Source organism: Palaemon carinicauda, chromosome 41, assembly GCF_036898095.1.
Source record: "Palaemon carinicauda isolate YSFRI2023 chromosome 41, ASM3689809v2, whole genome shotgun sequence".
NCBI lineage: Eukaryota > Metazoa > Arthropoda > Malacostraca > Decapoda > Palaemonidae > Palaemon > Palaemon carinicauda.
In genome coordinates, this window is record NC_090765.1 from 35,407,524 (window position 1) to 35,431,036 (window position 23,513).

The 23,513-nt window shown below is 40.3% G+C and overlaps 1 protein-coding gene across 12 annotated transcripts in view; it reads left to right on the forward strand.

Annotated features, from left to right (window-relative positions):
- Lrrk (Leucine-rich repeat kinase) overlaps window positions 1-22,043 on the forward strand; it is a 638,733-nt gene extending 616,690 nt beyond the window's left edge. For 9 of the 12 annotated variants that reach the window (XM_068364492.1, XM_068364493.1, XM_068364495.1 and 6 more), the window contains 7 exons: window positions 2,177-2,378; window positions 2,514-2,531; window positions 3,607-3,805; window positions 5,324-5,581; window positions 7,290-7,504; window positions 8,808-8,941; window positions 16,816-22,043. In XM_068364492.1, coding sequence (XP_068220593.1) covers window positions 2,177-2,378; window positions 2,514-2,531; window positions 3,607-3,805; window positions 5,324-5,581; window positions 7,290-7,504; window positions 8,808-8,941; window positions 16,816-17,193 — 1,404 coding nt within the window. In that variant the 3' untranslated portion in view covers window positions 17,194-22,043. The remainder of the gene's footprint in view (window positions 1-2,176; window positions 2,379-2,513; window positions 2,532-3,606; window positions 3,806-5,323; window positions 5,582-7,289; window positions 7,505-8,807; window positions 8,942-16,815) is intronic. The other 3 variants (XM_068364488.1, XM_068364497.1, XM_068364496.1) reach the window with 1 other exon arrangement.
- Window positions 22,044-23,513: the final 1,470 nt, after the last annotated feature.

A 23,513-nucleotide genomic window follows, 5' to 3' on the forward strand; every position in this document is an offset into this window, starting at 1 on the left:
TTGTATGTTGATGGAGTGGTGAGAGAGGTGAATGCTCGAGTGCTTGGACGAGGATTAAAACTGGTAGACGAGAATGACCATGAATGGGAGGTAAATCAGTTGTTGTTTGCAGATGATACTGTACTGGTTGCAGACACAGAAGAGAAGCTTGACCGACTAGTGACAGAATTTGGAAGGGTGTGTGAGAGAAGGAAGTTGAGAGTTAATGTGGGTAAGAGTAAGGTTATGAGATGTACGAGAAGGGAAGGTGGTGCAAGGTTGAATGTCATGTTGAATGGAGAGTTACTTGAGGAGGTGGATCAGTTTAAGTACTTGGGGTCTATTGTTGCAGCAAATGGTGGAGTGGAAGCAGATGTACGTCAGAGAGTGAATGAAGGTTGCAAAGTGTTGGGGGCAGTTAAGGGAGTAGTAAAAAATAGAGGGTTGGGCATGAATGTAAAGAGAGTTCTATATGAGAAAGTGATTGTACCAACTGTGATGTATGGATCGGAGTTGTGGGGAATGAAAGTGATGGAGAGACAGAAATTGAATGTGTTTGAGATGAAGTGTCTAAGGAGTATGGCTGGTGTATCTTGAGTAGATAGGGTTAGGAACGAAGTGGTGAGGGAGAGAACGGGTGTAAGAAATGAGTTAGCGGCTAGAGTGGATATGAATGTGTTGAGGTGGTTTGGCCATGTTGAGAGAATGGAAAATGGTTGTCTGCTAAAGAAGGTGATGAATGCAAGAGTTGATGGGAGAAGTACAAGAGGAAGGCCAAGGTTTGGGTGGATGGATGGTGTGAAGAAAGCTCTGGGTGATAGGAGGATAGATGTGAGAGAGGCAAGAGAGCGTGCTAGAAATAGGAATGAATGGCGAGCGATTGTGACGCAGTTCCAGTAGGCCCTGCTGCTTCCTCCGGTGCCTTAGATGACCGCGGAGGTAGCAGCAGTAGGGGAGTCAGCATTATGAAGCTTCATCTGTGGTGGAAATGTGGGAGGTTGGGCTGTGGCACCCTAGCAGTACCAGCTGAACTCGGTTGAGTCCCTGATTAGGCTGAAGGAACATAGAGAGTAGAGGTCCCCTTTTTGTTTTGTTTCATTGTTGGTGTCGGCTACCCCCCAAAATTGGGGGAAGTGCCTTGGTATATGGATGGATGGACAAGTCAAATAATTTTGTCCCATGCGTCGATTTACACACTAAAAATTTTGAAGTTATGAATATTTTAATTGGTAATTTCTAACTGTAAAATTATATTAGAATTATAATTGAGTCAAATTTTGTGAATCATAAGGATAGTATTGTATACCAGTCTACAGTTCACATGCTAATGCTTTTCACACCCCAATTGACCTTGTGTGTTTTTTTTCTTGCATTCATTCACTGTGTGTTTGGATTGTAATTATTTTGTTTTGTGGTTACTAGTATTTTTATAATTAATTTTCAAGTACTGTATTAGATATGTTATTAAATTTAATATTTATGAGCCATATATGTTTATATTTTGTGAATTATAAGTAGTAGTTTACGTTTGTATTGCAAGTGCATTTCCTGCTGCGACTAACTGCGCTTGCTTTCATACTTTTATTTTTTTTTGGATAGATTCATATCCCACGTTTGAATATTACAGTAATGGATAGCCACGTTATTTTATGATTTCCTTGCACATACCCTTTTTCTACTTTGCTTTCTAACCATTGTTAGGGTTAATTAACCCTGACAATGGTTTGAAAGTTTATAGGGCAAGCGTTAGTGCAGTGCCCAAGAAAGTTTGTTTAGTTTTCTTAATATAGTTTTCTTTAATTTTAAGGGGTATATTACTATATTGAAAATATCAGTGTCATTTTAAATTTCCAGTTTTTCTACTCACAAGAACAAAATATACATTCCAAATCATCTTGGTCTGGTCAATATTATTACTTAATGTTAATAAAACAAAGTTGTTTAGGTATTCTAGTTTATGACTGTATATTAAGCCTTGGATTGGGAAGCTGGTGAACTTTGCGGAGCTCGTAGGAACATATCTCAATGTTTATAATGGAAATCAATGAGAAAATGCACTTTAATTAATGAATTATCACTTGGCTAATGTTTCCTTGGGAACGGAACTCGTTCATGTAGCAATGCATTGGTGTAGTTTGTCATTTTTATAGCAAGTTTATTTAGAATTAAGAATTAATTTTCTTTATTGTTTTCACAGGAAACAGAATACCCAGTTTATGTGTTGGACCTTATGGTAATGTGCTGGTCACAACAACCAAGACTAAGACCATCAGCTTCCCAGATTGTGTCAATTGCTTCAGCCCCGGAGTTCACTCACTTACTTGATGTAGCTTCTCTTGATCATTCATTAAATATAATGGATGCCATTAGAGTACCACCTATCTTGGTAAAAGATGAAGGTATGTCCCTAATATAATATTATATACTTCAAGACAATCTTTTAATTGTGACTGATAAATGCATTTTTAACTTTTTTGTTCATAAAAAAATACCCATGTATTTTACTTTTGTGCTTATCTTTGATGGGGTGTCAGTTGTGATGTTCAGTGAAGGTGAGCAACCCATGATAATAGGAAGCGTAAATGCTTGATGTACTATGGTTAGGAGTGCTACTGTTAAAATGATCTATTTGACAATATGTCTTGCTTCAAATAGTTTTTTTTTTTTTTGTTTATCAATACATAACAAATTTTTGTGTCTGTTCTTCATGTAGTTGCCAGTATACTGTGTTTTTTCATTTTCATTTTTTATGCTGTGTTAGTTTGCCATTATGTGCAAGGCTTAAGTTCTGTGAATATGTTCTTGTGCTTGTATAGCTTTATAAGCCATGTTTTGGATGTGTTGTTTTCATTAAATTCACTTCAGGGGAGTTGTAAATTATTCAAAGGAGTAACCATGGGGCGAAAGGTACACTGCAAAAGATTGGATATTGTAGTGGCAGCATCTCAGTGACAAACTACAAATGTTTTATCTTCACATTACCTGATAAAACTTTGTACAAATACATACAAGATTTTTTTAGTCAAGATTATTTATTTTCCGCAGGGGATAGTCCGCTTTGAATTTATTTTTAACTTATTGCTTTAAAATTAGGTTCTTTCATACATTTTTACTTGTTTTTTATTACTTTATAAAACTTAGTTTATGATAATGTAAGTTGTCTTTTAAATTTGGGTAATATGAAATTATATAAATGTTAAGTTTTTCCTAGTCTTAGAATGATTTGGCTTATCTATTTCTTTTAAAAAGTTTCCTGATCTATAGGTATTCTTTTTTATTGTTTAAATTCATTAACATAGTTAGGTCCATAATAAGAGAGATGATGATGTATAATTTTGCAATTGAATAAGTTTAGTCTGCTGCATTTTTATATCACAGATAAAACTGAGTGGAATACAAGTATATAGTTTATTTAAGAAAAAAAAATTCAAATTAGACTGAAATATTTTGTTATTAAATTCTTCTTTGCTCTAACTTTCGATATATGTTATAAGAAATAGTTTCCCTTATAATCTGTTAGTAATATACCGGTAATTTTTGTTTATGGAAATAAAAGGCAAGGCTTTCCTACTTTTATTTTATTCTTGGTTCTATAAGATTTAATATAACTAGAGTATTTTATTCTAGATGGTGAGTTAGTAGTCCGGGACCAAGGCAGCGTGTGGGTTAGTCGTACATCTCCACAACTTGACATGGTTGGGGCAGGAGAGTGGGGATGGAATGAATACACAAGTATTGAAGGTTTGCCTGATGCCATTACTGCTATGTGTTGTGTTGGACAGTATGTATGGCTTGGAGATAATGCTGGAAATATCCATGGTTACAAGTAAGTTTGATATGTTTTTTTTTTACTTAATTATCAAGTTTTTTTTTTATTAAGATACATTTCTTAATGTTGTTAATGATATTGATGGTATAAGACATGAATTGTTAATGATATTGGTGGTATAAAACATGAAAAAAAATTATCATATGAGAGATACAACGGAAGAATACCAATAAAATAGCAAGTAATGTACTGTAGTTAGGTGGCTAGTACCTCTATGAATGTAATATAAGGTATATCATGGTTTCAACCCAGTATCTTAAAGCATATAGGATTTTTATGGCTTTAGTATTTTTTTTGGATATGTTCTAGGCTAATTATCTGCAAGTTCAAGATATCAAATTTTTACATGATATTCCTGAGGTGAGAGGTGCTTGTATGGAGGGAGAATTCAATTTAAAGACTGAATATTTCTTCATGATTTTATGGAAGGCAATCACAGAACCAAAGAAAAGAAGACTTAAATATATACTGATTCAAATTATTCATCTATGGTAGATCAGTCAGTGAAATCTACTCAAATGAGATTTAGCTCCATTTATGGAAGATTATAGTTTAGGCCAATATTATGTCAAGTAAAGTGGCAGAGAAGCCTATATCAAATCAAATTTATTTTTGCCTTTTCATTTACTACTTACATGCCTAAAATTGTCTGATACATGACAAATTAGTATAACGGAACAGTTGGGGGGAATTCACAAAGAGATATTCCTTTGTTTTAGTCTATACAGCTTGGTTGACCAGAGAAGTGTTAGTTATAGGATAAAGTGTCTACCATTAGTTGGAAAGCCTGTCTTTTACCCAATATTATTTTAAGAGTTCTGCCCTTTATTATCAAAAGGTATTTAATAGGACACCATGACCTAAAGGAAATTATTGACTTTTTAACTTGTTGGGGATGCAGTAATACTAAAAGTAATTCTGAAATACCAGGTGTTTTGACTAATTTTACATCAAGATTCTTGTTATGCACTTGAGAACTTGCAGTTAGATGGAGAATCTTCCTATTCTGAAAGCTAGAGATCATGATATTGCATATGTGGCTACCTCACTTTATTTTACAAGAATTTATCCTTGGAAATTTCTTGTTTATTTATATAGATTTTAGGCTCTATAGATATAAAATATTCATAGCTCGAATAATTTTTGTACCAAGATGAGTTAACTTGGGCATCACCTAAAAAAGGGCTTGAGGCTTGGGTAAAACTTTTATTCACTTATTGGTGAAATTGGAAGTTTTGATATTTATACAGTACTGTACTGTATATGAAAGGTATTTTTATCAGGTAGGTATATATCAGTGGTTCATGGTGACCACGGGGCAAGGTTTCTGCATAGCAGTATGAGTACAATACCATGTTGGTTGGTCCCCAATAGGAAGAACTATTTTTGTAGGGCAAATCTTTGTTTTTTTTTATTCTAAGGTTAAGCTAACACTTCGATATTAGCAATGTGACTCTGGTAAGTATCAAATTAATAAATTTTATAATTGAAATTCTGTTTCTGATGTCATTGCAGCATGATTGACTACAGCAGAGTCTTTAGCTACTGCCTTGAACCTGATGCCCCACAGTCATCCCCCGTACGATCGCTCTGCAGCATACACGCTCTTGGACGTGTGGCTGTTGCTCTTTGCAATGGTCGACTTTTCTTGTGTAGTTCTGATGTCACACCAACATCACCTGTCTTAGGAGAAGGGAGTTTTGTCATGACTGAATTAGCTGGTTCTACTCAACAAATTCACTGTTTGGCTGTTGCTCATATTCCATCTGCATGGTAAGTGATCTTTATTACATATTTGTAAGGTGTACATAATCTTTATACTATTTCTATGAACTTTCTTGATGTTCTTTATGCTTCTTTTCCAGAAGCTCAGTTCATTGATGGTTACTCCTAGAATTTGATAAAAATTTTCTCATTTTCTTTCCTTTCAAAAGTTATGTGACCCTAGTAAAGTAATTAAACCATCTAGTGGTTTATGGTAAGAAGTGGCATTGGTAGTACCTTTCAGTTAATAATAAAAAAGATTATTTATATATTCACCTTATGTTTATATTGCTTCTTCTCCAGAAGCTCAGTTTATTGATGTTTACCCCCAAAATGTAATAAATATTTTCCTATTTTCTTTCCTTTCAAAAGGTATAGGTAAAGTACCTATGAGAAACCCATACAATTCACAGCCTTTTGTACTAAAGATTATACCATTAGCTCATTACACAAACATTCTGAAAGAAAAAACAAAATTTGAATGATAACATTTATTTCAATACTTACCAGGGGCTCAACTAAGTCCTCTTTTGCCTCCACACTGATTAGTGATGCTAAGAGATCTTTTAAATTCAAGTGAAACGTCATATATTTAGTTACCCAAGCCAAGTTCTTTAATAAAAAGTGTCAGTATGAATGAGCTTCGCAGAGGAAGCGAGGTGAACCCCAGGTAAGTATTGAAATAAAGTTTATTATTCAAATTCTGTTTCTCTTTTCAGAATGTGTGCATAATGCCATAATCTTTAGTACAAAAGGATGTAAATTTTCTCATAGATTTGTGAACAATAGTATAATATTTGTTGGTTAACACTAATTAATTATCATTATTAGTTATCCTTATTATCATTATTACTCTTATTAATTGCATCATCATTATTATTTCTATTAACTTTATTATTTTATTTTCATAAACACCATTATTATTATAGTACTGTATAACCCTAGTTGAAATTGCTACAAGTCCATGGACCCTACTAGGGAAATCATCCCTGTATGAAAAAGAAAAGAAACTAAGAAATGGGAATTAAACTATAAAGGGAAATAGTAAAGATTAAAAAAAATTTAAATAGAGAAGTAACAGATAAAATATGAAACAACACTCATCAACCTACTCAAGAAAAATCCAATTATAAAACTGGGAAATTATTCATCCATTCTAATGTTTAATTTTGAAAACAAGTCTCTATGAATTAATGTGGTTAAAAAAATAGGGTGGTTAAAAATAAACAAAATGTACCAAGACGTAAGCTTAAATGGTTCGGTGATTCAATGTATAAAATATCTGTAAATTTAGAATAATGTACAGTACTCTGTAATTATGCATACCCCAGCATTTAGATCTCTAAGAACTAGAAAAGTAAAGATGCAGAAACATATGCAAAAGTACAAGAGGAGAGAGTTTATTTTGCCTCATAGAAGATTCAGGAATTATTTATTAAACAGATTATTGAGTAAGTTTTGATTATTTAACTATATTTGTGGTTTTATCTATGAAAATACAGTATTTAGTTTCAGAAAACTAATGTGTTCTCAACCATTGTGTACCATATACTCTATGTAACAGTCTATAGAGATTATAACATATTCAAAACATGTTATTGAAATGCTATTTTCATGATAATTTCTACTTTTAGACCTGTAATTTTATCAAATTTTTGTACTGTTAGAATTTTAAAAATCAGCTAAAATGTTAGTTACATGGTATTTTTCTCTTAAGGTCATTGTGGTGTGGTGGAAGTGAGGGTACTATGAGCATCTTTTCTCTACGAGATGATGGTCTGGTTACTAGTCAAGATGCTGTGTCTCACTTTTCTACTTCCACTCCACCTCCTACAAGTGATGCATGTGATGTTTTGATTCTACATTCCCCAACAAATCCCTCGAGTGTCTTGCCACATTTGCGAAATTCCATGTGGTCCTACGTGTATCCAGGTAAGTTTATTCAATAAATTTAGTTCATGCAACTTTTGATTATGTAGGAGTCAATAGTTCAATAAATCTTACCCAACATTTATTGTACTATATATTTTACAAGCACAGCTTAGTTGACATATTAAATAATTAGAGAATTAGTAGTGGGTTTGTATGACTAGCCCTCCTATATCTTTATCTCAAGAACTGCTAATACACTTCATGGTTGTTAGATGCCACCATATACAATCCATCAATTTCATTTTATCAAGTTTGGTGTGCATCTCATTTAGTGATGCTAATTTCATTTGAGGATTTTTTTTATTGTGATTGTAGCTATATCATATTAAGATTTTAATACAATGTCCAAGCTGTGTCTTCTGAAATAAAATCTTGTGTAGTCTGTAATAAGACTTGTATGTACGAGTATAAGTTTGACACTCGTAAGATATCATTCACATTTTGAATCAGAGTATGTAATTCAAGATAGATTCGATGAATTTAGGGATCTACCAGATCAAACAGTATTAGATTTACTAAATTTAAGATCAGGAAGGGGCAAGAAAAAAAAAAAAAGTTAATGATGATGTTAACAGTGACCTTTTTTTCTGACTGCTTGGTTTTGGCTATGTTGTTTTATTTGATTTATTTTTTTGTTCATAACTACAGCTTAACATATATCAGGTTTTCAAGTTATATCTTTAATAAAGAGCTTTATTTTTTTCTCAAATACAAATTTTTTATCAACAAATAAGTTATTGAAAATTATTTCTATACCAAACAACCAAATCTTTGCATCTCATATAATTGGTCTGTAGGTTAAGAATAGGCACAGGGGTAACCACCTGTGCTCAGTTAAGCAAGAAAGAATTCAGCAAAGCGTGACTATGTTGTATACTTTTTTTTTTGTTAAGATTGATTAGATTCTAATTGAAAAATAACTTCAGCTGTGGTGTACAATGTGTGACATTTGATTTATGAAAATTTTGCCATATGACCCAAGTGTTCAGATAAATAGTGGTTAGAGCTTAGGGTTGAGGGGTACACAGACGTTTTAATGCTCTCAGTACATTGACAATACAACACCCTCACAGGGACCAAATGCATTCATCCTCTTACCTGGTAAACATTTGTATTGAGAGGGTATTTATATGGCTATAAATGTTGTGTAAACATTTATGGCTAGAGGGTATCTATATAACTATAAATGTCTTCATTTTTTCCATTTCGCTAGACTAGAATTGGCAAAGTCTGTTTCTTAATTTTCATTAAAGTAATTATATATAAAAAAGCAAAATTTTATAGCAGTTGTTATTCTTTTCAGGCTGTGTTGTATACCATTGGGATGTAAAAGACCAGAAGTTGGTTAATCGGCTAGACTGCTCAAAGTTGGTACCTTGCTCTGAAAGCCTTCAATCCATAAGTATTGAAGAACATTTATCACCATCACACTGCCAGGTAATTATGAATCAGGCCCTTTTTACTTTGAACTATTTTTCTTACCCTCCTGATAATAAAATCTTTCTTTGAATTGCCCTACAAAAAAAAACAAAAAAAAAAACAACCATTTTCCCCACATTCTATTTTCAAAAACCCCACTCACTGTGTATAATGTAAATTACCCTGCATGTACTATATCTTATAATGATATTGAGATGTAGATTTTTTTCCCATGGCTTGATTTTTCATATTCTAATACTTAGAATTTGCTTTTAGTAGGATTATACAGCAAGTTCATGTTTTACCGATAATTTTTATTTGGTTTAGCTTTTACTTCACTACTATATTCCTGCATTTACATGAATATCTAGAGATTGCAACTCCAGTGAAATGGGAAGGAAAAACTCCCATTCCTTTATCTCCTTGGGTTACCAAGTGTGTATCAGGGCCTATTACAGGTACTCCTCATTTAGCAACCATTCAAAATTACAACGGTTTTAAGATAAATGTATTATTTGTTTAATGACAATTACGAGAAGTTATGATGGACAGAATGCCATCAAAACAAGAAATTCAATTGTTAGAAATTGTCAATTACTGCTTAATGTTAAAAAGCTGAAGACAAAACATGAAGTTTTGAATTAGAAATTGGCCACTAAGAGTACAGTAATAATAGTTGACAAAGAACATGAATCAAAACGTGAAATTTAGATTATAAATTGCTAAGTACAGCGTACCGTTAAAATGCGTTAGTCAAAATTTGGAAACTAGCTTAAAAATCAACAAATAATACTGTACATACCATATTAAAAATCGCCAAAGAACACAAGCCATAACGTGAAACTTAAATTAAAAATCAAAAAAATAATAACTGCATGGTTTGGGAAATTATATGACCATACAGTATTGTCAATATCATTGTAACCTTGAAATCAGCTGACGACGAAACCAAAATAAAAACAATTGGAAATTGCTGCTGTTAAAATAAACCTTAAATTGATAATAGAAAAGAAAATTATGATTAAATGAAGCTCTGTTAACATCGTGAAACCAGAATTATTTTATACTTCTTTCAGCAGATAAACATTATGATACCGGCTAAAACTAGAGATCAATTGACGAAATCGAATGTCGTTCAGTATTTTAAGCTCAGCTTACTATCGAACATATATTTAAATAAAGTTTACATTTATTTGTTATACAGTATTTAATTGAGACTTTGTAAAGAAACAAAGATTTCATTATATATATATATATAGAGAGTGAGTGAGTGAGTGTGTGTTTAATTAAACTTTCCTCGTTTAAAAACACTATGATCAGGCTTTATCCTCTTGTAAGAGATGCCACATGAACCACTATCCTCTTTTATTAAGTTTGTATCTACAGATCACCCTATTCATACATTCCATATGGCACCTTGTTCACAAGGTGCTACACTGTCTATAACCTGGAGAATATTCACTTTTGTGACAGGCAAGGATGAGAAAATGGGCTTTTCTACTCTATTAAAATCTCATTCAATGAAATTTTAGACTCTCTCTCCATAGCTTTGAAAGACAAGTTGTTCCAACACGGAGTACTTACCTCGAACTACTTTCTTAGGAGTATCTGGGATCTCTTCCCATCTGACCAGAATTTTGTGTAGTTTACCCTACTCCCGTTTTCTATGCGGGGCATTCTCTGGTGGATTGATACTCGCCCAGAGACAACCCGGGGTCAGAGAGCATGCTTGCTCAGGTCTCGATCTCCAGTAAGTTTTTGGTCGCGTCGGCGTTAACACCCCGACGCTCTTTCTTAACCCAGTGCGACCCTTTGTGTCCCCGACCCCTTTGTGTGCTTCCCAATCCTTTCCCTCTGTGTTCCTGTGTCTCGTGGTGTATTACTAGTGCGTTATGGAGCATCCCCGTCGTTGCCCTAGGCCTGTGGCCGGCAAATCGTGTGGCACTTTTCTCTCAAAACCCGAAGTTGACTCGCACTCCTTGTGTTCGTCGTGTAGGGGCAGTGTGTGTTCCCCTACAGCCACGTGTTCGGAGTGCGAGTCCTGGAATGAAGTGCAGTGGGTGCGATACTGCACTAAGAAACAGAAGGCTTCTCGACGGTCCCCTAGGAAGTCCAGCGTCTCTTCGCCCCTCGCTTCGCCCGGCGTCCCGTCGGACAGTCTCTGCCGTCTTCCCCTACCCAGTGTAGGGGCCGAGGCAAGTCTGTTGCGGGGAAGCGGCCTGTGGCCCTTCCCCAGGAGTCTGATTTACCTGACAGTGGGATTGTGTCTTCGGTCTAGGCAAGTGGGGGGCCTGAGGGTGAGGGGGGGGGGTGTATCCGGGGGACGGAGCCCTGGTGAAAGCAGGTCCCGTCTCGTCGGACGATCCGCTGTTGGGTAAAACGGCAGCAGTCTCTTCTCCCGCCTCTTGGGCAGGTTTTTCAGGTACATCAGCAGCCGATGGTGCCGCCGAGAAGGACGACTCGCCGCCATCAGACACCCTCGTGGGGCGCCTCCGAAGACGCCCTTCAGATCGCCCCTGAGGATGTAAGAGGAGTTTGAGACCTGGTTCCCCAACGAGGAGCCCCCCCGCTTCCCTCCAACGCCTTCAGCTACGTTCCCGGCAGACTTCATGGAGCCTTCGTCGCCGGCCGAACCCCATGCAGAACCACCAGCAATGCGGCAAGATTCAGGCCCTCCAACGAGGTCCTACAGGTCTTCGGGCTCCTCGGTCGAGGCCTACTCCTACTCGTCAGAAGACGGAGCCCCGAGAAACCATAGGAGGCGGCGAGATAGGTCCTGCAGGAGGCGATCTTGCTCGCGCTCCCATTCAAGATCCCGCCACGTGGGTAGACGTTCCAGATCCCCCAGGAGGAAGTTCAGGAGAAGCCTTTCGCCAGAGGAAGAATGGGTGCGAGTCTCCATCCCCCGTAGCCAACTCCTGGGGGCTGCAGCAGTTGCGGGCACCTCGGGATGGCGCCCCAGGCCCCGCTCACCGGTAGGTTTTGTCGACGAAAGGAAGTATGACCGACGGAGGGACTCTTCTCATCAGGTACCAAGGGTCAGGCATAAGTCCGCGAAGGTTCACACTCCACCCACCCAGCGGGGAGAGTCGCCCCTTCGGTCTGGCAGCCGCGTCCCAGCCTCAAGATCTTTGATGAGTCGTCCAGAACGGGAGAAACACCTTTCCTCGACGGGCAAGCCCACAGATCCCTCGTCCGCCAAAAGAGATAGATCCAGGACGGAGGCCTCCATTCCAGCGGCGATACCCGTCCTACTGCCTGAAGCGAGGGGACTGGACCACTCCAGGAGGATGCCTCCTCCTCGTGCGGCTCCCCCCGTCGGAGGTCCTTCGTCACGAGAACTGGGATGCCCAACAGAGAAAGTAGAGGACGGAGATGAAGGTTCGCCAGGGGAGGTTTCTGCATACAGGAGGGTGATAGGCCTCATCCGACGGCACCATAGGCTGGACGAACCGGAGCCCTCTACTGACGAGGTCTGGCTCTCGAGCCTCAACAGGCTGATGGATGCGCCTGTACAACAGAGGCCCTCACTAGCCCTCCCTTTAGCTAGGGATGTGAAGCTGGGATTGGCACACATTAGCAAGGTCGTGGCCAACCATGCGGAAGCCCCCCAAGAACCAGAGCGCATCTAGACTTATCCAGGGCCTGAAGACACAGTCCCGGTTCTACCTCCCGGAAGGACACCGCGCGGGGGCCTGCGCAGTGGAACCAGCTGTCGCCATCTTGGGACAGGGCGCAGCAGAGGAGAGGGCTACCACGGCCCCGGTTTGTTTCTCCCCCACGGAGACTGCCATGATGGAGGAGCTGTCCAGGGACTTGATTCACGTGTCATCGTGGCTGGATTGGTGGGCCTCCACGCTGGTAGGGTTCCAGTCCTTGCACGACCTCACAATCCCGGAAAATCAGGCCTTACTGAAGGAGCTGATTAGTTTGGGAGGTAAGACCCTGAAGTTCCTTTCCTATCAGTCTTATAACACAAACCGCCAACTGGATACTGAGGAAAAGGGACACAGTGTTCAGCAGGCTTGTAAGGAGGCTCCCTGACAGGAAAGCGAGGTCCCTGAGGAGCCTTCCACAGTGGGACGAGTCAGTTTTCCCCCTCAAGGAAGTGGAAGAGACAGTTGAGAGGGTGAGGAAACTAAAGGATGTGGGGAAACCCAGGCCCCCTCCAGCAAGAAGACCCACCCATAGAAGAGCACCTTCTGACGTCCCTCTCCCTCCTCGCGCCTCACCTAACCAGCCCAGGAGAGACGCCCCTACTACATCCTGGCAGCAACCTTCGCAGCCCTCCCGTAGGGGAACGTCGGCTGCGCAGTCAGCATTCAGGCCCTCCTATTCAGCCACCAGAAGAGGTCGTTCGGGCCGCGCCTCTCGAAGGAGATAGGGAGAGAGGCCCCCTCAGTGGTGGTGATTGTGCAGTTGCTTTTGTAGGTGGGGGAAGAGATTGTTGATTGGAAACTCCTAGGTCTGTATTACGTATGGAGTTACGTATGCAGTTATTAGATTGAAGGGGCTATTGATGGGCAGGTGTACCTGGATGAGGTATGTAAATTTGGCAGCTTACTTCTCCCTACAAAATCTCTCATCCTGTCTGTGTAATTCCTTGTGTTCTCTTCTTTTTTCATCTTCCTGGAATAAGAGGCCAGAGGACTCTGGGGATATCTCACTCCAGGGCCTGAGTTCTTAGAGAAAGTAAGACTACTTTAAGCAATTAATTGTAGAGATTCCTAGAGAGGGTAAGACTGCTTGAAGCAATTAATTGTAGAGAGGTTCCTAGAGAGGGTAAGACTGCTTGAAGCAATTAATTGCAGAGGAGGCTCCATCTGGGAAGTATCGCTTCTACGATAAAAATTGCTGAAGGAGGTCCACTTACTCTGGCAGACAACTGAATAGGTTCTTCGCAGGTTTAAAGGTTACTCGTGAATTGCAGGGACAAAGGGCAGTGACAATTTCCGAGCAGGTCTCTCCACCCAATCTAGGACAAGGGAGGTCCAGGCAATGGCTGCTGATGACTCGACACGTAGACCTAAAGGCTCTCCCAGACATCCCATCCTTAGCTTACAGGGGAGGCGAGGTTGCAGACACTACAATAGACTATTGACCTTGAGTGGGTCTTGAACCCCAATCCAGTAGATCACTAGGCAGGGATATTTCTACATTTGCTATAGGCTACCATACCCCCAGACATATTAACAGTGCCTCGTGAAAAGCCTTTCGTTCGGAGAAGTTGGATAGTTACCAACCTTGAAGAGCAAGGGGCATGAGATTTCTGAACCCTGGTTGTTGATCAGTGATGCTTTTTGGGAATGGTTTCTGTTGAAGACGTCCATGAGGAAGAATGGCCCGAGAACATTGCAGAAATGGGTCGACACCTACCTGAGCCCCCTAATATGGTCGTCTGATAGGAACACTCTCGTTGCTGCTGTTTCTCAGCATATTCGGGTATCCATCCTCTGCTTGGGCACGAGACTATACTCCTCCAGATTGATCAATATCCCCAGATCATGGCAAAAAGAAAGAAGTCTGTTTCTATCCTGGAGAATCTGCCTCCTTGAGAAGGACAGGATCAGACAATCGTCAAGATACCTCAAGAGGCAAATTCCATTTGAGTGAGCTCAAGTATAGATGAGTATGAACACTTGGGGAGTGGTATACAGTTTGAATTGTATGGCTTTGAAAAGGTATCTGTAGTAGCATTATGTGGAGGTGAAGTTTATGTTGGAACAACATGGGGATGTGTTGTTGCTGAAGCAGAGTCAATGCATCCTATTGCAGTTCTTCGGCCATATGAAGATGAAGTAAGGGCTATTGTCCCTCTGCCTTCCCCATCTGTAATTATTGATAAATATGAAACTGCAGGAGATCCTTCAGACAGTGATCGAGATAGTGAATGCTTTACCAATACCTTAACAACTCTAGGACGAAAGAGATACTTCCTTCAGGTCCACGAAAAGCATAAAGGTTTCTTTCCTGTTGGGAGACCATATGGTGCATGCAGTCCCTATCTTAAATGATGTCTGGGGAACAAGCTCATTTAAGGATAGAGGTCAATGATTGTCTCTAGCCCCCAATTGACTTCTCCTCCAGGAAGAATAGACTGTAGGATACCGGAGAATGGTCTCAGATGATTATGAGAGCATTCTTCTCTATCACTTTTACCTCTGATCATGGGCCAGAGATTTCTACAATTCCAGAGGAAAAATCTGGAAAGACACCTGTGTAAAAGTGAGGGAAGAGCAACAGGCAATATCTGTCCCAAAGGACTTCCTTGCCCATCTCTTGCTCTGCTCTGTGTCACTGCCACATTGCCCAGTAGCTGAACTTTCATCCCTCCTCTTGCAGATGCTAGATTAAAGGACTGTCAATTTCAGCGTCCCGATCTTATCTCTACTACCTCTCCTGGATTGGTCAGAATGGGGGTGAAAGGGTGGAGCATTGTTCATGCCTTTCTTCAAGGAATAAGAAGCTGGAGTTTTCTTCAGTAATGATCTCAAAGAAATGGTGGAGTTCAAAATTATCAGCCCTTAAAGGTAACTGCAAAATGGAAAAGGTAACTGCAAAATGGATAAGAGAGTTGTGGCTTCCCTTCCTCATCTTCATCCTACTGCAGGAAAAGGGCCCCATTCTTCAGCAATGGTATGTTCGTCAGGTACAATACCACCTCAGTCTATCATTCAGGTAAGGGGGAAGTAGGGCGGCGCCCTTCTTTCCAACCAGCAGTGCAAGTGCTTGGTTTGGTATGAGACCGAGCGCAGGTAATAGGTGTGAGCACCTGTACCATTTATCAAGAGACTTCTCTAGGATGGATTTGTTCTTGGTACTACACCATCCTTCCCCCGAGCACATAGGGAGAGATCTGTCCAAGACTACACTTACGTGACTCCTATTGAGCAGTCTTCCTGGACTTCTTTGGTATTTTTTTTTTTTTTTTTTTTTTTTTGTTTTAGAAGTAGCAGCATCTGAAGAATTTTTCTTCTTCTAGAAGTAGCAACTTTTGAAGAATTTAACAAAAATAAGGCAGATGAGGAGAAACTTGAAGTTTGTCTTCTACAGGGTTGTACAAGCCAAACACTATGCTTCCATGGACAGAGTCCACAGAAGCAGCAGAGACAATACTACCTGGTGATATACCTTTTAGCACCTCCATGGGGCCAGGAAGACACTGCAGGGGAAGTTGGGCAGCACCCCTTCCCCTAACACTCGGCAGCAGAAAAATTTCCTTCCTCTAACTAGGCACTAGCAGTGTCTAAGGAATGCCATATTCTTTAGGTTGACGTCATCGTCATCGTAAGGCCACACTAGTGAGGAAATGCCAGCAACATTCATATCCTCAACAAAAACAAGGATGATTTGGATAATGGCAGCTTTGCACAGAAAACTGTCACATGTTCATTCATTTACAAATGCCCCACCTTATGTGGGACACAGGCTGTAGCGTTGGCAGCCCGTCAGTGTCACAATTTAAAATTTATCCGGAAAACTGCATATCCTTTTTTTCCTTTAATGTATCCTTTAAGTATGATGATCTGCGCATTAATCCATTTCTGAAAGAGGAGGCAAAAAATTAAAACAACCAAAATTAGGGGGGTTAGCAAGAGTATGTTTGTACTGCTTGCAGCCGAATTGAAAACCAAGTGCAAACCTGACTGTCGGGTGGGCGGGGCTTACCCTTGACCAACCATCAACTACTACTACTTTGTTAAAATTCAAGCTACTGTTACCAGCCTAGCCAAAATCATACTCATAAAAGGACAATGGTTTGTACTCTTGTACTCGTGTAGGAAGAAATTTGCATACTTACACTTGCTGCTTGTTCTGTATTTTTAGAGTTGAAATCTTGCACTTAATTAATCACTATATAATGGCTTCTTAATGGTTTTCTCTTTTTAAAGGTATCTGCAGTAGCAGTATGTGGAGGAGAAGTTTATGTTGGAACAACATGGGGATGTGTTGTTGTTGCTGAAGCAGAGTCAATGCGTCCTATTACAGTTTTTCGGCCATATGAAGATGAAGTAAGGGCTATTGTCCCTCTGCCTTCCCCATCTGTAATTACTGATAAAGATGAAACTGCAGGAGATCCTTCAGATAGTGATCGAGATAGTGAATGCTTTACCAATACCTCAACACCTCTATTAGCTACAATTGGTAAAGGATACAGAAACTTGTTGGGACGCTATTCACCTATGCCAAGATCGGCACAACCCGAGCCAGCCGTACAGAGAGCAATGTATTGTTTATTATGGAGAGCACATCATTGGTTAAATACCTGAATTATAAGTACCAAGTGCATTAGCAAACAATTTTATAATAACAGTTTTCTTACCAAACTTTTTGCACGGTTTAGATGTATTATTATGATACAGTTGCTGTGCAATTGCCAACTCAAAATACTATTGTCACAAAGTTCATTAACTTAGGTTGTGTTAAAAGAGGGACATACTCAAATTTGTGTGTTTTGCACCAGGTATTTTTCCTTTACAGAAATACTTCCATGTAAGATGATGGGATGGATTTTCAACATGTAAATTTTTTTACAGTTTTGTTTAGTGATGGCAAAATATTTAGATGTGCAAAGTTCATGAAAAAATGGAAATATTGACTTCCATATGACACTACTGTTCCAGGTCTTGTGAAATGAAGTGATTATAGTGACCTGGGGTCACATCATGAAATCCATCTACATATGTATATAGATCATATCCCTTTTGATTCTGGTTTCCTCATTGTGAATATGTTAATTATCTTTTGCTGGATTGATGTACAGTATGACTGGTGGTTTTAAAGTGTACATTTTTAAATCTCTGTACAGGGTTTATTTAGCATTTTTTCCACTAAGGACAGATTTTGCTAAGGTTTAAGTACTTTAATTCTTCAAGTACTTATTGTATAATGTACAGTACCTTCTCAAGAGACATTTCTGATATTCAGAGAATTTTATCTCTTGTATTTAATTTAATAGGCATTGCTAATGATGGCAGAATCATGAATATTTTTATTACTGCAATTGACGTGGACAAGAAGATTTTTGTACAGGTTACGTTAAATAAATGTTGAGAGTAGAAATTGTATAAGGGTTTTGGTAATGAACATAGTTCTCAAGGTTAGAATGAAGATACTGACATTTTCAAGTATTTTTAATAAAATAATTACTTTTAATATATATGAAACAAATTTGTTAGTTAACTGTGATCATTTATGACAGCTTTTTAATGTTAGTAATATTCCATGCCTTATTCCACTCATGCAACACGAAAGGAAACAGCCATACTGTACGATAGTAATTTCATGATTATGAAACCCTATGATACACCTTTTACAAACTTATTTAGCATATATAGATTTCAAGACTATTTAAATTAAAAAACTGCTATATTTTCCTAAAGGTAACATTTACTTGTGTACATGAACTTCACATAGATCTTATTTACTTAAAATTTATCAAATTCCATATGCTGTTTAAAAATACAACTGTACTTTTTCATTGTGTGTTTGAAGCTAGTCAAAGATTTGCTCTTATGCATTTACAAACGTTTCAACCTTTGAAATAGGGAATGCCTTCGGCAAAGCTGAAACAGCCGTTTAATTCGTTAAAAAGGTAGTTAACAACAGATAGTGTGTACACCCTCGCTGTTAAAGACTCTTCACTTGTCTTTGGTTGCAACAAGGACCAATGTATTACTGTATTTCTACCTATTCCTGTATTCTTTCTGAGAGTGGATAATGAGGATTGGTTTCAATATGGATGTTACTCGAAAGTAAAAGTGGGGGGGGGGGTGGCCGATGAAAATAGTTTACGGAAAAACTGGCAGTGGGGCCCACAGATTTTCTTTCCTGGGAGGGAGGAATGAATGTTCACAGTCATCCCCATGTGCTGAGCGTAAATCATTGCCTGCGGTTCAGTGGCAGGCTTATGCCTTGAGGAGGAAGAATAAGGCAAAGTTTTCTCAGGTGTTATCCTTGGCAACACCCAAGATGGTGCATTAGAAGCTTTATAGCTCCTTTCTCTCCTTATCAAGTTCACCCATTGCAGAGGCTTCTGTACATACTCATAACACCCCCAACTTGGGCCCTGGGGAGTGTCAGAAGTGGGAGGAACTCTTATCTGCAGTGATGAGTTTTCCCGGTTTTGGGGGAGTGGAGCTCCCCCAGTGATTGCCACACTAGCAGGCGCTCAAAGTTTTTGCGTTGCCGTGGAGACCACTACAGACAAGTTTCACCTAAGGGAGGCTTGGCCTTCCTTAGTTTTCTTAGGTCTTGCAGGTAGGCCCTCCAGTTCTTTTTTAGGGAGCTGGTACCAAAGGCTACTTTTCACCTGGTGTCATAGTAAATTCTTGTAGTGTGCCTTAGGCCTCTGAGGGCTGTATAGAAAGTTTTTGCAGCTGTGGTGCTTAAAGTTTTTGCAGCTGTGGTGCTTAAAAACTCATTTGCACTTGTGGTAGTAGAAGTGTTGAAGAGAAAATATTTGAGTGTAAGGTAGCTTCCATGCCGTTCACCCGTGACCCCTGGTCCTGTGGCTCTTCTCTGTCACAATGACCCTAGCCTGTGTTCAGGTTATAAGTGCCTGTGAGTGTGCCTGCTGCTTTCCTTGTGACAGTGTTCCCTAGTTTGAGGTTTCTGTTGGAGCAGCCCATGTGATTTCTCCCTTTTAGAAGAACTTCATCGTCGATGGTCACTCAGTCCTCGACTTTGCAGGCAGTTTTAGGGTAAAGTTGGTAAGAGCAGGAAGTTTGCTTCTCCTCCTCTTCTGATTCTTATGTTTCTATTAAGAAGTCTAGGAGGTGATTCATACATGCAAGAAAAGTTCTTGACAACACCTCACCTTCTGAGGTGGGGTAAAACTCCAAGAGCTATGTTCTGGTATGCTGACTTTAGGCAGGACTGAGGTGCATGCCCTGTGCACTCGTATTGTCCATGCGTTGGACGAGCTTCTATGACCCCCTTCATCTTTCCTGCCTGGATGGGGATGGCTGTTCCTTTCTCTGACTGGAATACTACAGCATCCAAGATTGAAAAGATGGCACCTCTTGAGGCTGTTAATGTGCATATTTGATGACCATCAGCTGTGTGTTGAAGGGCCACACCCATGTACTAAGGCCCACTTGCCACCCAAATAATCTGAGGGGAGTACAAGGTGATGCCAGAGCTCTTCCTCACTCTTGATTATTGCTTATCTGCTCCTATCAGCCCCCAATTATGCTGCAGTTTCTGTCCTTGGGTCAGAACACTAATTTTCATGGGAGGAAAGTAGATCAGAGCAGCCTCCCAAACCCTGTACCCTTGTGAAGTATAAGGTTACTGTACTCTGGATTCTCTTGCCTGGTACCAATGAAAGTAGAAAACATAGGGTCAGAGTTTTCGTTCGTAGATGTTCTTGCACTTACTCATAAGTGCAATGAACTCGGTGAGGCAACAATGGTGCTGCCTTCACATAGGACTTAGGTCATTGGTTGGCATTTTGGTATCCTTGAAGTGTTGACACCTTATCTGAAGCTGCAGTGGTTTGATCTTCCTAATTTGGCTCTGGATTGAGTTGACAATCAGATCTGTGGATCTGAGAACTTGCTTGCTTCCAGTCAGACAAACAAGATTCTTTCCGCCCTCTCAATGCAGGGAAGGTTTTGTGTGCCCGAGTCCGATGCATCATCACCTCCCCAAGGTGATTGGTGTGTGCACTGGCTGGAGGGGAGAGTGTATCTTAAAAACATTCAAGTCAGAATGTATGTCCTTCTCAGCCTTTGAGTCAGTGGCCATGGAGTTTGGTTCTGTGGCCTTCCTCCAAGCAGTCTCATGGCTTTACGAGTGATCAAGTGCGGTGACATATTTTGCTGAGACTACGGAGTTATCAACCCAAGTCTTTGGAGAAGTACAGGAGTGAGTCTTGTGAAGGGAAAGCAGCGACCTTCTTGGCATACCAGGCAGCAAAACAATGGGCCAGTTGAGTATTCAAGAGGAGGAATGCTTGGTGTCCTAAATCTCAAAACAAATTGGTCCAGAAGAAGCTTTGACATACCGGAACATGGTGCGGGCTGCCACATCTCTCCTTCCAAGAAGTCGTCCACAGGTAGGTGTGAATTAGTGAGAACTATTTAGCATGACTCCCTGATCCATCATTCAGTCTCCCTCAAGGGCTCTGGCTCTTTGAGGGTTTCTGTGACCATGCCTATGGGATTGGGGTTAAAAAGGCTGCAGTCTTCTCTAGACCCTGATCTGGACCACTTGCTACCTCTTCCACTAGTAGGGATTCTATGCGTACACAGGTCTTTCGAGGCCCCCAACCTGGCCAGTCAAGGAAGGGTGACAGAGGGGGGGGCTGACTGATATTGGCATTCCCACTACTGCTACTACAAGTAGGGGGGGTTGCCTTTCATGCCATTGGGCAGCCTGGCAGACACACGGGGCTGAGTCTTGAGTAGTAGGTATCATTGAGGACTGGTACTTTCTACCTTTCTTGGACTGCTGATCACTTGTAGCTCACAGACCAGTAGTGTTCAACATCACTGAAAGCCACGGGTATGTTAGGAGAGGAATGCACTCTTAAGTTGTTCCAGACCAATTTCCAGGCTTCTTAAGTAAACATTTTCTGGCGAAGAAGTCATTTGGGAGCTGGAGATCTCTTTCCAGAGGGACCAGCTTGTTCAACAAAGCTCAGGATGAACAGTACTATCTGTACTGATATCCATCAGAGGAGACCATGCTTTCAATGGGTCTTAAGAATTATTACTTTCAAATATCCCTTCACCAGTCCTCTTGGAAATACCTCCACTGCTTCTTCAATAGTACAGTGTACTACTTCCCAGATTTCTTGAATACCTCCACTTCTTTAATGGTACACTGTACCAGTTTAAGATCTGTGTACTGCTCCCCCGATGTCCATGTCGGTGGCAGCTTGGGCCCACTCGTACGAGATACTTTTGTTGATGTAACTTGATTGGTTGATCCTGGCCTCCTCAGAGAGGCAATTGCTATAGGACAGAGATCAGCTTTTCATCTTTCATCGAGATCTGGGGTTTTGTGATAAATCTGAAGAAGTTGAATCTCACACCCTAGCAGAGGTTAACGTATCTGAGCATGCTGATAGACACTTATCAGACAAGCTTAGTTGTGTAGCGAAACCACTTCAGACAAGCTTAGTTGTGTAGCGAAACCACTTCAGTCCAAGACACTACTTCAAGCTTGATGCAAACAGTTTTTCTCAACCTTTCCTCACTGGAGCTTATTCCTCTGTATGGGTTCCTCCACCAGAGATACCTTCATTGGTGTTTGAAGGATCACTGGTCAGGCTGCAGGGATTTCCTGAGCCATCCTGTCTCAGTGGGAAAAGATGCAGGTCCATCTTACCTGATGGCTGAATAAGAAAACCTCACAAACAGAGTCCCACCTGACTCACAATCTCCAGAAATGTAAATATTCTCAGATGCATCCAAGGAGGAGGTGGGGTTAAAATGGGTGACGACTTGGTCACTTAAGGTGTGGTCAGTTTGAGAACATCTGCACATCATTTTGGAAATCCAAGTAGGATTTCTACCTCTGCAAGCATTCCAAGAAGGTTTTAGGAGACATTATTTAGTGTTGATGAGTGACCTCACTACCATAGTCAGCAGATGCTCATCTGGGTGGCATACCACAGAGTAGAGCTGTCAACTAGATACATACCAGGCAAGAGAAATGTACTAACAGACACACTAAAGTTGCCAGAGGTAATTTTTGGGGATAGGGTGGACATTACATCTTTGCATAGTGGAGAGGCTTCTTGCCCTATGGGAATCAACCTACTCACAACATAGCTAAACAAACTTCACAATGTTTTGTTACCCCATTCCAGATCTATGGGCATTGTTCAAGGATGCCATCCAACAACCATGCACCTAGACAGTTATGTATTTCCTCCATTCAGCCTAATTTTCTGGTTGATCAACCAAATGTTGATAACCCCAAGCCTCAGGATGACCCTGGTTGCTCCCAGATGGCCGCAAGCCAAGTGATACTCCAGTCTGTTAGCACTTTAGTTGAGGTTCCAGAGAACTACTATTATGAAACTTTTTTTTGTCAGCCATACCTTCAGAGGTACAACCAATCCGTAAAGTTGCTTGCACTTCATGGTTCTCCTGTGATTGAAGGGTTTTCATGAGGGATTTCATAGATGACTCAATGCATGTGACACTCTACCAAGGAAAGTGGGCATTCTTCTATGACTGGTATCGTACAAGGGGTACTTGTATGGTCAGAGCATCTCTTGTGCAGATCGCCGACTTCCTAGCCTTCCTTCGCTAACAGAAGCACCTCTCTGTTATGGCTGTAAAAGGTTACCGCTCAGCCCTGAGTACAGTCTTCAGGCTGAAAGCCTTGAAGGTTGTGTATTCTTGTGAGAAGCTTGTAGCAGTCTTGCCGACCCCAGAACCTCTAGCTTCGGAGTGGATGTGATCTGTGTTCTCAAAGCTCTTATGTATATTCCATATAAGCCTGCCTGTCAGACAGAGATCTACTCTCAAGACTGTCTTTGTGCTATCCTTAGCCTTGGCAAAGAAAATAGGTGAGGTGCACCATCTCTCATGTAGTTTTTAGCCCAAGCTCGTGTCCAAGATCAAGAACC